The 16744-nt window shown below is 58.1% G+C and overlaps 1 protein-coding gene across 1 annotated transcript in view; it reads right to left on the minus strand.

Moving 5' to 3' along the window:
• Positions 1-269: 269 nt before the first annotated feature.
• Positions 270-16744, minus strand: part of GRIK3 (glutamate ionotropic receptor kainate type subunit 3) — a 112268-nt gene continuing 95793 nt past the window's right edge. The window contains exons 13-16 of the mRNA XM_044419473.1: positions 15019-15236; positions 1990-2212; positions 1062-1312; positions 270-464 (exon numbers count right to left, since the gene is read on the minus strand). Of these exons, the coding sequence (XP_044275408.1) occupies positions 270-464; positions 1062-1312; positions 1990-2212; positions 15019-15236 (887 nt within the window). The remainder of the gene's footprint in view (positions 465-1061; positions 1313-1989; positions 2213-15018; positions 15237-16744) is intronic.

Consider the following 16744-nt stretch of genomic DNA (forward strand, 5'->3'; position numbering starts at 1 on the left):
CTCAGGGGCGGTATTCAGGTGCTGAGAGGCCTGCAGTGCTGCGTAAACCTTGACTGAAAAGAAAATAGCGATTCCAAAGTGAAGACACCGTGGCCCGTGCGCCGAGTTCTTGCTTCCAAGTTGGATGATGGCTGTAGTTGCATTGAAGGCCTGGCTTTCTGTGAGAAAAACCCAGCAGTGGCTCATTCCCGGCTTCCGTGGCGTGGGTGTGCCTTTCCCCCTCCCAGGTCCAGCACGCCCCCACCCCCCGGCGTGCCTCCCTCCTCCGCTCACGGGAACACAGGGGTCAGCCCCGTGCTGCAGGTCAGGTTGTCCTTCCCGGGGAGCCGTCGGTCGTTGAAGGTGTGCATGTTGATCACTGCGTCCGCCTTCACCATGACGGGCGGCTGCGGCTTGTGCTTCACTCGCCGGTGGCAGGTGAGCGACAGCCGGATCTCGTCCGCCACGGCACTGCAGAAGGAGCGCTGGAGGCAGGGTGGCGGGAGGGGAGGGGAGGGGAGGGGAGGGAAGAGAAGAGAAGGCCCCCGTTAGATGTGGCGGCAGACTTGGCCGGGGCGCAACGGCCGTGGAGCGGGGCAGCGGGAGGCCCCGGCTCCGTTCCTGGCCTGGCCCTCAGTCACGGCCGGGGGGCTCGGGACCCTGTGCTAGCCTCCATGGGTTGGGCCAGGCTCTCCGGCCCGGGGGCAGGGTGCCCACCTCCTTGCTCGGGAGGGCCGGCTCCGTGCTGCGGGTCCCTGGGGGGGCTGCCGGCCACGGCGTCAGGGAATTCTCCCACAGCCTGCCTGGTCCCTGCCTCCGCACTGTTCTTCAAGCCACCTAAACGAGTGGCACCCGCCACCCCCGGCTGGGGTGGCAAGTAATGCGGACGAGACATTTCCAGCAAGTAGCAAATAGGGCCACAGGGCAGGGAAGGGCCTTTCCGAAGATGCTTCCCCATTCGAGGGAGGGTGGGGCTTGGGGGCACAGGCCCTGCTTTCTAGCTCAGGGGGGCTGGGGGCCCTTGCGCAGGGAAGGAGGCGATGAGGGCGGCGCAGGGGGCTGCAGGGTGCGGCGGCCAATACCTGCTCACGCTCAGCGGTTTTGCGCAGCTTGTAGACAAATTCCACAGTGGCTACGAATACGGAGAGGACCAGACCAGCAGCCAAGACAATGAAGAGCCCGCCGATGTTCTGGATCCCGAGCGCACTAGCTTCCTTGCTCTCCTCTTCGGGGCAGCCATTGCTTCGCCACCATTTGTCCTTCATGGCGTGCAGCTTGGCCTCCTCCTGAAGCTGGAGAATCGCGATGGTGATCTTGTCTCTGTAGGGCGAGCCTGAGGAAGCAAAGAACACGGGCATCCCATCATAAGCAGAGTGGCCGTGCGAGAAGCAATCCTGCTCTGGAATGCAAATACATCTGCACACAAGGAAGCTGCATCACGCCGACTCGTGCAAATTATGCACGCTGCACGCATCTGCGTTCTTTGGCTAGTGGTGGCAGAAGGGCAGGGGGTGCGGAGGTCACCGGCCCCACGGGCAATCTCACGGCCCTGCTTCTACCTTCTGAGCGTTTGCATGCTTTGCAGTCATGAGGCCTAGAAACCTGCTGAAAAAGGAGAGGCAAGCAGAGACTTCCAGGAAATGCTGGGCACGGAGTGGAAGCCGGAGTCCTGGAATTAAATGGTCACTGCCCAGGGCGAGGTCACTTCAGAAGGCCCATTTCAGGGGGAGCAACAGAGCCCTCCTACCTAGCACTTGGGGGGGGGGGTGCTTCTGAAGGCTTCGGTACGCAAGCGGCACGCCTGGGGCTCAGAACCATTTTGGCTTAAGGCAAGTTTCGCCGTTCTTGCCAGCATTCATTCCCCTGCCAGGCGCACAGAGCCTGGGACCTCTCTCAGGCTGTGGGTCCAACTTTCCTCCAGGGTCTCCTCGGGGATGCATGCCTGCCGTGCGCGTGGTGTCAGGTGCCGTGCTGCCATCCTCCCCCCCACTGGGCGCCGCCGCCGCTCACCCATGGGAGTGCCAATCCCGTAGCCCTTGGAGTCAATCAGACCCCCAATCTGGGTCAGGTTGCAGTTCCTTTGGGTGATGTACTCAATGGTGGTGGACTCCATCAGGAGGGCGTAGTCAGAGGTGAGGGCACGCTGGATCCCTTCCTCGTTATTCTTGACAAGCGCTGAGGACTTGCTGCTCATGAAGGCCCACATCTTTTCAAAGGTGGAGATCTTGGATTTCTGATGCAGCACCCCATGGAAAACAGAAGAGCAGGGAGGTCACCTTTTGGCAGAGCGCTGGGAGCGCCGCCGTCCTGGGACAGCTCCAGCTGGGGACCACCGGCGGCTCCTGCTGCCAGCGCCCGCTCCACGGCCCAAGGCAGCTCCAGGCAGGCGCGGGCACGGGGCCGCGAAGCGCTGCGGGTGGAACGCCGGGCCCCCGTGTGGCCCAGGCGCTGGGTGCTGGGCCCTTCCTTCGGGCCTCACCACCCTGGCTGCGGGTTTCCTCCCCGTGTTTTAAATGTACAAACAGGTGATATTTCTTTTCTAAATTAAGCTGCCCGCCAAGGCATGGTGGATATGTATGTATGCATGCATGTATGTATGCATGCATGCATTGCTTTTATATACCATTCAACAACCATGCAACCAGAACGGTTTACAGAAAAGCACTGCTAAAAATATGGATGCTCATAATTATAATATGACAGCATCCTGCAACAATGTCATCATTAAAAACACTAAGACAAATTACAAAGGGTCATTATAAATAAATCTATAAATCTATCAGCCGCCTCTTGTCTTTACCTGCATATTAATGGAGGCCACATGATCGCAACTCTGGTTAACAGAACAATAAAATTAATTTTGAATAGTTAAATGAATTCAAAGAAATAATAAACAGAATAGATTTAAATAAATACTACTAAATAAATAGATAAATCATAAAATAGTGATTCAACAGCAGGCACAATTACTACGGAATATAAAATATAATGTAAAAACATTCTCACAATGAAAACTTTGAGAAAATAAGGGCTTGGCCTCATTTGGCCAAGGCACCGAAAGGCGCGGGTGCCGGTGCCAGGCGGGCCTCCCTGGGGCGTCGATTCCGTAATCAGGGCAGAGAGGACGCCCTCAGGTGGCCCTTCCGTGGGCGGCCACGCTCCTCATTTCCTGGCTCCGCCGCCATGGGGACCGTGAGTGATGGAGAGGGGGTGCCCCAACAGCTCCGCCCACCCTCCTCCGCAGACACCCCAGGCTGCTCTTTGGCAGCGGAGTGGGGCAGGCGCGAGCAGCCTATTGCAAATGCATGGGGCCTGCTGCCGCCAGGTGAGCGGGGCCTCTCCCTCCGATGGCCGCAAGAAGCGCCGGGCCGGTTCACGGGCTGGGCTGCCCGTTCGTCAGCAGGTCCGCTGAGCTGAGGGGAGCCTCCCCTGGCGAGCCCTGGGCGCAGAGAACCAAAGGCGGGCGGGCGGCCGCTGTGGGGAGCAGGAGGCCCGGTGGGATGGCCCCTCGGTTGCTCCAGCCGAGGGTCATGAGCTCTTGGAGGCGCGGGGGGCAAACCCTCTCCTCACGCTACAGGATGCCGGGCTCTGGCCAGACAGCAGGAGGCACGTCCTGCCTGTTATTGCTTGTGAACCGCTCTGAGAGCTCTGTTCTAATCAAACAGTACGCAAGTGCTTCAAATAAGTAATAATAAGTAACAGAGCGGCGCAGCAACGTGCCCGGGGCCCCAGAGGTGGTGGGCACTCGGGCTGCAGCTGGGCAGGTGCCTGCCAGGGATGCTTCGTGGAGCCCTGCTCTGAGCAGGGCTGGACCGGTGGTCCTGCCGGCCCCTCCAGTGCTGCTCTGCCGTGACGGGCTCCTGAGCCCAGAGCCTGCCTCCCTTGCCGTCTTGGGTCTCCAGCCCTTGAAGAGCCTGCGGCGTGAGGCCCGAGCAGCCATGACGCCACCCATGTGCTTGCTGGGGATGCGGCGTCCTCCTGCCCGCCCGGGTGGGCAACGGCGCAGCCCCCTCAGATTCCCTGCCAGCCACGCTGCCCGTGCGGGGGAGGGGGTGGCTCACGAGCCAGCCTGCGGTCCCAGCGCCAGCGGCGGAGACTGGCGGAAGGGGCCCCCCGTTCCCTCCGTGCCCCATGGCCGCTGGCTCCCAGGAGAGCGGTGGAAGGACTGGGCATGGGGGAAGGCCTCGAAACCTCCTCCGTGCCTGACCACAGGGAGGCGGGCTCAGAGCGCCGGGTCTGCACGGCTGCCCGCCCGCCCGCCCGCCCGCCCGGGCAAGGCAAGGCAAGGCAAGGCAAGAGCCCGGCCAGGGTGGGGGCAGAGCCCCGCCGCCGGCTCCCCCTGCTTTCAGCACTGTGCGGCCAGACAGCTGCCCCGCGGACCGAGGCGCCGCGCAGGGGAGAGCGCTCCTCCATGCCCCGGGGGCTTCCTCCTGCTGCCCCGGGGCCCTGTGCTGGGCCACGAGCCCCACTGCGACGAGTGGCCCAAAGCTCTGGGTGACATCAAACGTCTTGCTTGCTTCCCGGGGGAAACGAGCTAGCCGAACATGCGGTGCTGGCAAGCTGGACCGACTATGTAAACAGACCAGTCCAAGATTTTAACGATGAATGGAAAGCTTATTATGCATACTGCAATTAATAAGTGAGACAAAAACAAAAGAAGAGTTTGAGTAAGGACAATTAAGCTGATATATCTCTTAATAAGTCATGAAAAAGACATCCAGTTAATGAATTTAGTTACAATTGGAAAGCGTATTTTTACTTAATTTGTAATGAAGAGAAAAAATAGAATTTTGAGGTATCTCCAAAGGACCTTTTCACAAGGCTGGGGAAAAGGTCCTTTGGAGATGCTCCAGCGAGCTTCGTCTGGAAGCCGGGAGGGGATGTTCAGACCCCCCAGAAACGTGTCTGCACTGGACAAGTGTGGGGAGAGGATCAGGGCTCTGGGAGCAGGGTTTTAGAGGTCCTGCAGGGACTGACAGGACTCCTACAGAGAGGGGCCAGGTATCAGGGAGGATGGGAGGAAGGAGGAGGCCGGGAACTCCAAGGAAAGGAAACGGTGGGAAGGAGTTGAGGTGCATGTACACCAATGCTAGGAGCATGGGTAATAAGCAGGAAGAGCTTGAAGCTCTCCTGGGAATAGGAGGGTATGGCCTGGTGGGGATCACAGAAACTTGGTGGGATGAAAGGCAAGACTGGAATGTGAACATAGAAGGGTTTCACCTTTTTAGAAAGGACAGGAAGGGAAAGAGGGGTGGGGACATAGCTTTATACGTCAGGGAAGGGATAGGATGCAGTGAGACAGAATGCAGCACAGATGGGGATTCGGTAGAGGCAGTCTGGGTGAAACTTAGGGGTTTTGACAGGGAAAGGGACCTGACAGTGGGGGTATGTTATCGCCCTCCAGGTCAGCTTGAGACCCTGGATGATGTCCTGACAGGCCAGATTCTAAGGATATCTCGGGGGAGAGACACAGTAATTATGGGAGATTTCAATCTCCCGGATATTAGTTGGGAGACTCACTCGGCGGTGACAGCCAGGTCACGTCGCTTCCTAGAAGCTATAGAGGGAGGGTTTTTCACACAGAGGGTCCGAGAGGCGACGAGGGGGGGAAACATCCTTGACTTGGTCTTGACCAATAGGGAGGAGCTGATAGATGAAGTACAGATTAGGGGAGCTCTGGATGCGAGTGATCCCTCCATCCTTTGCTTTGAGATCAGGGGACTGGGGACGTGCAGCAGGTCGAGCACTAGAAGCTGGGACTTCAAGAAGGCCAACTTTGGCCAACTGAAGGCCAGACTGGGGAAAGTCTCCTGGGATAGGTTACTGGAAGGCAAGCGAGTTGAGGAGGGGTGGACGGCACTCAAAAGGGAGGTTTTGGAGGCGCAAGCCTTGATGATTCCTCTAGTCAGTAAGGTGGGGAGGCAGAGGAGAGTGCCGCCATGGATGCAAAAGGAGGTGGTTAGAGGGGTTAGACGAAAGAGGAAAGAGGGCATGTCATGAGCAGAGCCAGTTGGAGCTGGGGTCAGACTAGATGGCCCAGGAGGCCCCTTCTGACTCACTCTGTTTCTCTGTTTCTGTGTATTGTTTTCTGAAATAAGGAGGGGAGGAAGAGGAGAAGTGGGTGAGAAGTGGAGAGGGAGACGAGGGGAGAAAGAAAAGGGGGGAACTATTTTTTTATTTTAATCTAGTTTCCGGATATGTTCTGTGGTGAATCACAGCTCATTCATCTATGTTAAAGTAATTTTCTCTGTGAAATTATTATTATTTGCCTACTTAATAATCTAATTGAGTACTATCTGTAACTGTTATCATGCAAAACTGTAGTTTTAGGGTTTGGTGAGTCAATGCCTGCGGCCTGTTCCTTGCGGAACTTCTGGTGTGCGGTCCTTTGGTAACTTTTCTTTTAATGTTTCTGTTCTTCATTCTGTTTCTTATTATTTACAAGAAATACAAAGTATTATCTAAAAATCCAAAAAACTGTCTCTGGCTTTCACGCTGACTCGGAAAGCAGAAGGAACAGAGCCTCGGCCTGGCCAGTGCCCTGTCTCGCCCAGTGCCGAGCGACTGGGTTCCTTTTTTGCGCACTGGCGAGGGATCAGGATGGCCGCATTTGTGCCGGCTGGCGCGTGTTCTCCTGACCCTTTTCTCTCATGGCTTCCTTGGGAGATAGAAACATAGAGCGAGTCAGTAGGGGCCTCCTGGGCCATCTAGTCTGACCCCCAGCTCCACCCATGACATGCACACCGCGTGCATGTCCAGCCTATCCTTGAACACCCGCACCGATGGGGCCTCAGCCACCCGCTGTGGAAGCCCGTTCCGTACCCTGGGAGTCCTCACTGTCAGGAAGCAGATGGACCGGCTGGACCAGAGGAGAGGTGAGTGCCCTGCGCTGTGATGGGGAGGTCCCAGCTGGCGTGGAGGAGGAAGCGGCCAAGGCCTTCTGGCTGCTGCCCCTCTCCTCACAATGCCTGGCTCCAGAGGGCCACCCTTTCCCTGTGTTTTTGTGAATCTCAACTTTCCCACCTCTTCCTGCAATGACCTCTTTTCCAGTTGGGTAGCGCTGGTGTGCTCCTCCATGTGCTAAGGCACAGGCTACAGATCAGGCCTTCCCCCTTCTCTGTGATGCATGTTAGTGCTTGTATTTTTGAGAGCACAAAGCTACAAAAATGCAGTTGGTGCTTCTGGACTTCAGGCCAATTCTGGTTCTCGCGCAGCAGGCACCCCCTTCCCAGCGAGCACAAATGGAACGAGCTGCCTGCCTGCACACCACACTTTGGGCCACAGGTTCCCAAGACCCCCATTGGCTCAACGCACGTGCACATCTCAGGCATGTGCCTTTGTCCAGGAAGACATCTGGGGGTGTCCACTTCTTCCATTCCATGCTGAGGAATGCTGGCATGAGGGCCAAAGATCTCAGGTGTGCATCATAAAAAATGCATTGCCATGGAAGTCAAGCCACTCTGACTAAAACATCTCCAATTAGGGCCAGCCTTTGATTACATGCAAATTAACTCCCACTTTCCCCACATCATCTTGAGAGGTTGTATTCTTTTTTTAATAGCCACATTAGTTGTCAAATGTCCACTGTAATTGCTCACCATTAAAAGCTAACAGTCAATACAGCATGCAATTAACAACATCAGCTTTTGAAGTTAATCAGGTATCTGTCATGTATTGATTTAAGTGCCAAGCAGTGCTTTAAAAAATCCAAACAGAACATTTATTGAGATGCAGCAAGCAGCCTTTGTTATATCGTGAGAGGATGTTACAACATACTAGCAAGTGAACTGCAGTTCAAATTGGATGATTTTCCGTATTAATAACAGGGTCTCACAATGCCAATAACCGATAAGCAGCCCATTGGCAGATTTTGGCACCATTTTCCTCTGGGGCAAGCGCAGCTTCTGTGTGGGCTGCCAGGAAACCCTCCGTGCATGAGCCTCTCTGCAGAGGCACCGCCACCTCGGGCCGAGGAGTGAGCACTCCTGAGGTTGCCTCCATCCTTAGCTGGCATGGAGGGTCCAGCCCGCCCTGAAGAGGAAGCGGTTCACACCTGGGCCCTTTGCATCAAAGCAGGGCTCTGCCGCAGGCCCAGCGGCATCGACTGAAATGCGGCCAGGAGGTCACTGGCGGTGCCTCGCAGCCCTTCTCTTGCCTCTGCACAGAATTCACAGGGCCGGGCAAGGAAGACCGGCCCACCTGCGTGCCTGTGGGGCAGCAGACCAGGTACGGCCCGGCCAGGCGGAGGCTGGCTCCACCTTGACGCCCAGGAATGGCGCTCGAGGGTCCTGTGCCTGGGCATGGCCAGCAAGGGCCTCCCTGCCCAGGTTCCTCTTCCCTTTGAACTGGCTGCCCCCCCTCCTCCTTCGTATCCCTTATTTTACATATCTGCAAGCCACCTTTCTGGAGAAAGTCTCCGGAGAGGGGGAGCAACAGTATCTGTGAAATGTTAAGATGATAATATAACATGATATAAAAAAATTTAAAACTCTGAAAATCCCAGAAAAACAATGCAATGTGCCTGGAATGCAAAAACTATTTCCAAAGACTGAGCAATGAAAAAGCAGCTTGGTCAATAAAACTGCTCAGTTAAAAGATAATGGTGAGCTTCAGAACAAGGAATATGCCGACGGCAGGACTGCAGGGGTGGATGGGGGTGGCCCCGGCAGCGGCAGCGGGTGGGTCCCTCGGATCCACCAGCCTAACACCCCGAAGCAGGCCAGGGAGCAGCATCCCCCACGGCAGCCTCAAGGCAGCGGTGGCGGCCCCCAGACTGGCTCCAGAGGCCACAGCCAGCACACTGCACGGTGCGCAGAAGCGCACGGCCACGCAGCGCCAGCGGTATGGGCCTGGTGGCACGAGGCCTGTGCGCAGCCCCGCCGGTCCGCGAGCCATCGCGCTCTGCCCCAGCAGCGCTTTCTGGGCTGCTCTGCCCTTCCCACCACCCTCATCGCCCCCTCTGCCCTTGAGCCTCCCACCAGCCGCGACCCTGGGCAGGGCCCAGCAACTGGGGGGGGGGGAGGGCGCCTGCGCGATTGGCCCCCACCCCGAAGAGGCGGCAGAGGGAACGCTGCGTGTTCCTGGGTGTCAGAGGCTGGGCCAGGCCACCCGTGGCCGCACGACTCCTCCTGGGGACCGCGGGCGCGCCTCCCCCTCCCCCTGGCCTCCGTGGCAGGACGGCAGTGCAGGGGTGTGCTGCCCCGCCTGGGGAGGCAGCGGGCTGCCCTCCGATCCTGCGGCTGGGGCACAGCCGCCGCTCCCCTTGTGGACGCCTCGGCCTTCTGGCCAGGCCCCCCGCCCCCCCCTTCTTCCCGTTGGACCAGGCAACCTGGGCACCTGTGACCAGCAGGGAGGATGTCCACATCCCGGGAGAGCAGGCAGGGTGGGCCAGCAGGGCCCCGGCGCGCCAGGGCTGGATCCCGCCTGCCCCTGCAGCCGGCACGCGCCGAGGGGGAGTGCTCCGGCTCGCTGTGCCCGCCCCTCCCTGTGCAGGCACGTCCTCCCTCCTGCGCAGGAGGCAGAGCCAGGAGGCTCCTTGTGTGCCAAGGCCGCCCCTCGCCTCGGGGAGCCCGCAGGGAAGCCATGCTCCTGCTTCCAGGCAGGTGTGGCTGCCCGGCCTGCCAAAGAGCAGCCTCAGGCTGCCACTGGCACGTTTCCTCAACGCCATGCGAGCGTCGGTCCCCTCGCATGGGTGGCCGCACTCCTGCCCCTGGGCCTCCTGGCACTCGCCTCCTGCGCGGGAGTTGGAGGGCCCCGCAGCTGCTGCGGCTGCTCCTCAGGGCTGGCTGCTGAGCGCAAGCACGGGTGCTCGGGTCGCTGCCACTGCAGGGCCGGGGGAGCTCCAAGGGAAGGAATGTGCCACCACTCCAGCCTCATGGGCGGACGCTGTGGGGAAGCGGAGGGCCCAAGGAGGCGCTGCTTGGAGGAGCGGGTGCAAGGCAGCTCCCCAACCGCTTCCCTTTTTAAAAGCCGAAAGCAACTCTTTGACCCTGCATTTTTCAGCTCCAGGGCGTATCAAGAAATCAATTTTCAGCAACTAAGTGAAGACACTAAATCTTATGCATTTAGCCTTCCAGTACCAAGGCCCTTGAACAAGATGTTGTCTGTACAGTATCGGTGCACCAATAGACTCAGCCAAAACGCAGTTCCCAGTTTATGAGAAGACAGTTTTGCAGCACAGATTTTTCCTGTGTTTCTTTAACCAAACTGCAGCTCAAATACCCACCTTGTTGTGGTTGTTGTTAGTCGCGAAGTCATGTCCGACCCATTGCGACCCCATGGACAACACTCCTCCAGGCCTTCCTGTACTGTCCATGGGGCTTTCATGGCAAGGGAACTGGGGTGGGTTGCCATTTCCTTCCCCAGTGGAGCACATTTTGTCAGAGCTCTCTGCTATGACCTGTCCCATCTTGGGTGGCCCTGCACGGCAGAGCTCATTGTGCTACGCCAGCCCCTTCCCCACGACAAGGCAGTGATCCAAGAAGGGGATAGGTAGATAGATAGACAGACAGACAGACAGACAGACAGACAGATATAGAAAGAATAGATAGGGAATCTGAGTCACTAGAGGAGTCCAGCTCGTGACTAATCTGAGTGACTTTCTCCTTGAAGTGCTGGGCAAAGTTGTCACAGCGGGCCATTGAAGGTGGTACAGGATCTTTCTTGGGGCCTGGATGTACCAGCCCATGTACCACCCAAAAGAGCTCTGCTGGATGGAACTGTGAGGAGGCAATGGAAGCGGAGAAGAATTTCTTCTTCGCCGCCCTCACTGCCACAGCATAGGCTTGATAATGAGCTCTTAAGTGTGTTTGGTCAGATTCATCCCGTGATTTCCTCCACCTACGCTTTAGACCTCTCCCAACCTGCTTCATTGCCCGTAATTCAGGTGTATACCAAGGAGATGAACGGGCTCTGCCAGGTGGGAGAGGACGCTTGGGAGCGATCGTGTCAATAGCCCTGGTCATCTCCTCATTCCACAGTTCAACCAGGGCATCGACAGGATCACCAGCCTTGTCAACCAGAAAATCCCCCAGAGCTTCCAGGAATCCATCCGGATCCATCCAGCTCCAGGGGTGGACCAATACAATTGGGTCCGCACCCTTGCAGAGGGAAAGGCCGCTCTCGAGCTCAAACCTTATGAGGAAGTGATCTGACCATGACAAGGGCGTCAAGCTCAAATTCCTCACCCTCAGATCACCCTCTTCCTGCCCCGTCGAGAAAACCAGGTCCAGCGTGTGTCCACGTTCCTGGGTCGGGCCTATGACATGTTGAGACAGCCCCATGGCTGTCATGGAGGCCATGAAGTCCTGAGCCGCCCCGGTCAGAACAGTCTCGGCATGGAGATTGAAGTCCCCCAGGACCAACATCCTGGGGGTCTTCAGCACCAGGTCTGAGACGATCTCCGTCAGCTCTGGCAGAAGAGTGCACGGTACATCAGCAGAATCCCCAATCTGTCTTGGTCGCCCAACGCCCGATAAAGGCACTCTAGACCCGGCCTCGAGAGAACGGGAAGCCCCGCAAGGGAAATTGAAGTTCGATATATTAAAGCGACCCCCCCCTCCCCTCCCCTCCGGGCATGGCTGGTGCTGAACCAGATACCTGGGCGGGCACAGTTGAGAGAGGGACATATCCCCCACCCTTCCACCCAAGTCTGTGTGATGCAAGCCAGGTCGGCCCCCTCATCCACAATTAAGTCGCGGATGAGGGATGTTTTGTTATGGACCGACCTGGCATTAAGCAACAGCACCGTCAGGCCCAAGGGGCAGTTGATAAGCTCACCCGGAACCTTCTGGTTGGGGGAATAACCAGAAGGGGGAACAGGTGTTAACCATCTGTCCCTCCTTCTATACCGACACATTAAACCCCCAACGCCATATCGACCACTGCCCAAAACCACCCCAATGGTGGCGCCCACGTGCTCCCCAGGCAACCCATAGTAGCAGCCAGGCGTGAATCCATTAAAACAATCTATTAAAATACAATTAAAATGCAATAAAAATACAATAAAACCCACCAACCCACCCAATTACAAAAGCCCCCCCCACACACAGACACAGCGTCTCTGGCCAGGCCAGCCCACGCACGGCCCTGAACGTCTCTGCCCCTAAGCTTGCCTTGATTCATGGATCTTACATTCCAGGTTCCTATGGAGTATAGATCTTTGCAGCATCGGACTTTCCTTTCACCACCAGGTACTTCTGCAACTGAGTGTCCTTTCGGCTTTGACCCAGTCGCTTCACTCTTTCTGGCGCTACTAGTACTAGCCCTCTGCTCTTCCCCAGTAGCATATTGGACACCTTCCAGCCTGAGGGGCTCATCCTCTGGTGTCATATCTTTTTGCCTTTTGGTACTGTCCATGGGGTTTTCATGGCAAGGATACTGGAGTGGGTTGCCATTTCCTTCTCCAGTGGATCACGTTTTGTCAGCGCTCCCTGCTGCGAACTGTCTGTCTTGGGTGGCCTGCACGGCAGAGCTCATAGCTTCATTGCGCTACGCCAGCCCCTTCCCCACGACAAGGCAGTGATCCATGAAGGAGAATACCCACCTTAGTTCACAGATTATTTCACTTAGGACCACAACCCCACATTTGGTGATCAACTCAAACCTGTCACGCGCTTGTGGAAAACAGGCTTGGCTCAAATGTCTCATTCCGATTCACCAGGCTGCCAATCTGCCACGAAGCACCCGAGGCCACGCAGGAGCCCGAGCGCAGCAAACCACGCCGGAAAAGCCTTGTGGTTCAGTGCAGAGTGCCGGGATTGACCTGGCTCCCTGGATCCTGGGATCCCTGCCCGGCCCGGCCCGGCCCTTGTGGCAAAAAGCAAGCCCGCATCCTCTTTGCAGGAAGAGGGTGGGATCCAAATGCAATCAAGGGTGTTTCTTTTGCCTGGAGTTTTTGCCTCTTGAACACTTTCTACCTTTTCAGGACACATTGTCGTTCCTTCAGGAAACCCACAAATATTCTTTCCCAAAAGAAACTGAGCATTTGCACCTCGCCATTACCACCAACTTTTCAAGCATTTGGAAAAGGGGCTGCTTGCATGCACTGCCCCTCCCTCAAAATTCAGACATAGCTTTTCCCCAGACAAAGGGGGGAAGACCAGATCAGTAGAACCCGGCATGGGCTTTGCGGGGCCTGAAGGAACCGGGCTGGCATTTGCACAGGGCTGCGCTGGCTGGGAGCTCCCTTCCCTTTTCGTTGGCCCTTCGCCACTGGGGACATTTTGGCTGCTTAGTGCTTGGAACCTGATTGAGCCTTTTCCCATTTCCTATTTCTGCACGACCCTTTAATAGAACCTGTTCCCCGTTTTCCCCACACCCACATCGTGTGCCTTGCAGGTGAAGCAGGCAGGCTTCTGAGGCGCTGCAGCTCACTCGGGGTCATGCAACACGCTCCAACCCCCAGGCTGCACCCAACGGGCGCAACACAACTTCAGACCGCTCTGGTGCCGCAGAGAAGCTTCCCCCACAGGAGCCTGGGTGGGTCAGTCCCAAGGAACTGAGGGCGCCTGCAAGCGGAGGAGAGGGGCTCGCGGGGCTCCTGCCCCTGCGCCAGGCCTGCCCACCGGACGGGCTGCTGGCAGGCACGGGGTGAGGGACAGGCGCTGCAGCCAGGCATCCGTGAGCGGCAGTAGCAAAAGTGAACTGGAAAGGTCCCCATGCAAATGGACCTGTGCAAATGAACCGCCTTTGCATCCCGAATATTTTCCCGTCCAAACCTCTCCGTAAAAGCCACCCCACCGCAGCGAAGCTTGCTCAGGCCAGCGGGAGCAGCGTCGCCACACGTGGCACGTGCAAGGAGCCCGAGGAGCCACAGCACGGGCAGCAGGGACGCCGACGGTCCCCCCGGAGGGCCAGGCGCCTGCCCTGAGCGCCGAGCACGCTCGGGGCGCTGTCCCTCACCGAGGCTGCAGAAGGCCCTTCGGGTGGGGTGGCCTGTTTGTGGCGAGGCTGCTCCTCTCCCCAGCGCCACACAGCAGAAACGCCTGCGGGGCAGAGGGGGTGCCTGCCATGTGCAGCCCGGCCGGAGAGACGCTTCCCACGGCCACGGCAACAGCATGCGCTGAGTGCCCTGCGCAGACCTGCATGCCGCCCAGGCAGGGGAGCAGCCGTGCCTGAGCACAAGCTAGGAGCCACTGCTGGCATCGGCCCTCCCTGGACACGCCGCTGATTCCTCAGCAGCCCCTGGCAGCTGCCGACTGAGCCAGCTCGCTGTGCCTCGCGCGTGCCAGTGCACTACGAGAACAGCGCGCCGGATCGGTCGCTCTCTCTGGGGGCCCCGTGCTCCTGTGGGCGGCTTGCCCCGAGCAGAGACCACCACAGCAGCTCCCCCTTGCAGAGGGGAACTCGGAGGGGGGAGTGTGGCAGTGGCCAGTTCTGCCCAGAGGAGGGCCCCTCCTCCCCAGCCCCTCCCCCTGCTGCCCCTACACCCTGACTGGGGATAAAAGCATCGTGGCGCCGCGTGGGATTCCCTCCCCCAGCGGGGCGGGCCCCAAGGAGGGCTCTGCAGCCTCCGGCTGAGCTTGCTGGAGGGGCAGTCCCACTGGCGCAGGGCCGGCTGGCGGGACCGAGGCAGCCCTTGAGCTGGGCTCCCCGTGGCCTCTGGCCTCCCTTCCCACACCCTCGGCCTCCTGGTTCCTCTGGGAATGCGTGGGCAGCCGTCTCAGGCGGCAGCAAGGCCTGTGCCTCCCGCCGGCTTCCCAGGTGCCCTTCTGCAGGATGCTGGCCACATTGCCCAAGGTGCTGCCCAGAGTGGCGCCCAGTTCCGCTCACGGGGCCACCGCCACTCCTCCCCCCCGCCTGCGGAGCTGCAGCCGCTCCCCCAGGGCAGGATGCTCGAGCGGACGGCTTCCCAGGCCCCTCCGGGTGCCTTTCCTCAGATGTTTTCCAGGAGGAGGGCAGGAGCTGCCTTTGCTCTCAGGGGGCCGCCCATCCGGGGCTCAGGGGCCGCTCTGGCCCTGCAGTGAGCAATGCCGCGGGGCCTCCAGCAGCATGTCCACCTGTGCCCAGGGGCCGGGGCTGGAGGCGCTCAGCACTCACCTTGAAGAAGGTCATGGTGGCCCCATCCTTGACTGCGCCGTACTCGATCTTGGTCTGCTTGGCCAGGTCATCGGCAGAGTCAATGGGGGACTCCATTCTCTCCACGGTCAGGAAGGCGGCCAGGTTTGCCGTGTAGGAAGAGATGATGATGAGCGTGAAAAACCACCAGATGCCCCCGATGATGCGGGTGGACAGGGCTTTGGGCATCAGCTCCGAGCCTGGGAAGATTGGAGGCGGGGGAGGGGAGGAAGAGGCAGACACATAAACCCAGCTCTAAACCAAAGATTATCTGTCTCTGGCCTGTAACCATCACACAAATTCCACCATTTTAAACAAGTAAATTAGCCAGACAGTGGTACACAAATAAAATATCCATCCCCCGCTTACTCTATAATGTTTGCATAAATTCCCACCCCGTTACCAGTGACCTTGGGTACAACCAACAATTTATGAGGAACTTTCAAGCCAAAGTAATTAACGAAGCAGCTTTTATGTGATTTAAATAGCATGGCATTTGTGAACTTTTATGAGTGTTTTGTTCTACCATTTGAAATGAAAAGGCATTTCTATTATACGGGTTGTTTTTCAAAAGGGCTCACTCTGGGGAAATTCTTCAAATATACAAGCATTTTTAAGGTATCCAATGGTGTGGAAGAGAAATGATCAAAGCTTGAAATAGCAGCTGGAAGCAGGAAAACACCATTTAAAAAAGGTGTTACAGGCCTGTAATGACTTTGAGTGGGGGATGAAGGACAGGATGGGCTGCTATTTTTGTCCCTGCCCCTCCTGGTGCCTATTGAAGCCAGAGAACGGGGGATAGAGTGGAGGGCTGGGCTCACTAGACATTTCTGATCTGAATGTGGGGAAGGGCAGGCTGGAGTGGCACCGAGTCAGGGCTCCCGGGGACCATCATTGTGCCGGCTCATCCGCCAGCCCTCGGGCCAAGCGATGGATGGAGCAGGCGCTGCGGGGGGGCGGGGGGGCTGCGCTGGGACACCACACCACCCGCCAGGCAGGCACCTCCGGGGCGGCATTGGCAGCCAGCTGCCCACCATGGCTGCGTCGGAGAGCCCCGAGAGGCAGCCAGGGCCAGGGTCCTCCTCCGCCCGGCCCTGGACAGGGGGCTTCCGCTCGCCCCATATCCGCCCTCCTGGGGAAGGCAAAGCGGGGTGTCCAGCTGGGCACAGCCTCCAGGGGCTGCGAGTCTCCCTCATGTGCTTGTAGGATTTGCAATGTCGTATCTTAGAACTTTTAAGTTTTGTGAGCTGCCGTGGCAGCTTTGGCTACCAGACGGTTGAGAAATGTGGGCAACCAATCCATCCATGAGTGTTAAGAAAGAAGCCAACACAGAGAGGCAGCTAAGATAATCGGGGGTGGGGGGTGGCAGGGGGCCGTCCTGGAGCTGGCGCTGAAAACACGCTGTGAGCCCAAGGCCAGTATGCAAGCCCAAAAGCTCTGCATCCTTTCAGGAACTGGTGTCAGGCTCCTTTTCCCGATGTGGGAGCCTCTGCAGTTTGCCTCTGAAGAAGCAGAAAACAGGTGTGGCTTCCCACCTTCTCCCTTCCCTTCCCTTCCCTTCCCTTCCCTTCCCTTCCCTTCCCTAGAGGCCCAGCTGCTGGATCACTCCTTGACTCCAGTGGCCCAGCAAAATGGCCCCCTGCCCCACAGCCTGGCCCTCGAGCCGCTCAGGAAGCAGCCCCCCCCCCGGGAGGGAACGCCGCAGCCC

This window comes from Varanus komodoensis, unplaced genomic scaffold, assembly GCF_004798865.1.
Source record: "Varanus komodoensis strain SLA01 unplaced genomic scaffold, ASM479886v1 scaffold103, whole genome shotgun sequence".
NCBI lineage: Eukaryota > Metazoa > Chordata > Lepidosauria > Squamata > Varanidae > Varanus > Varanus komodoensis.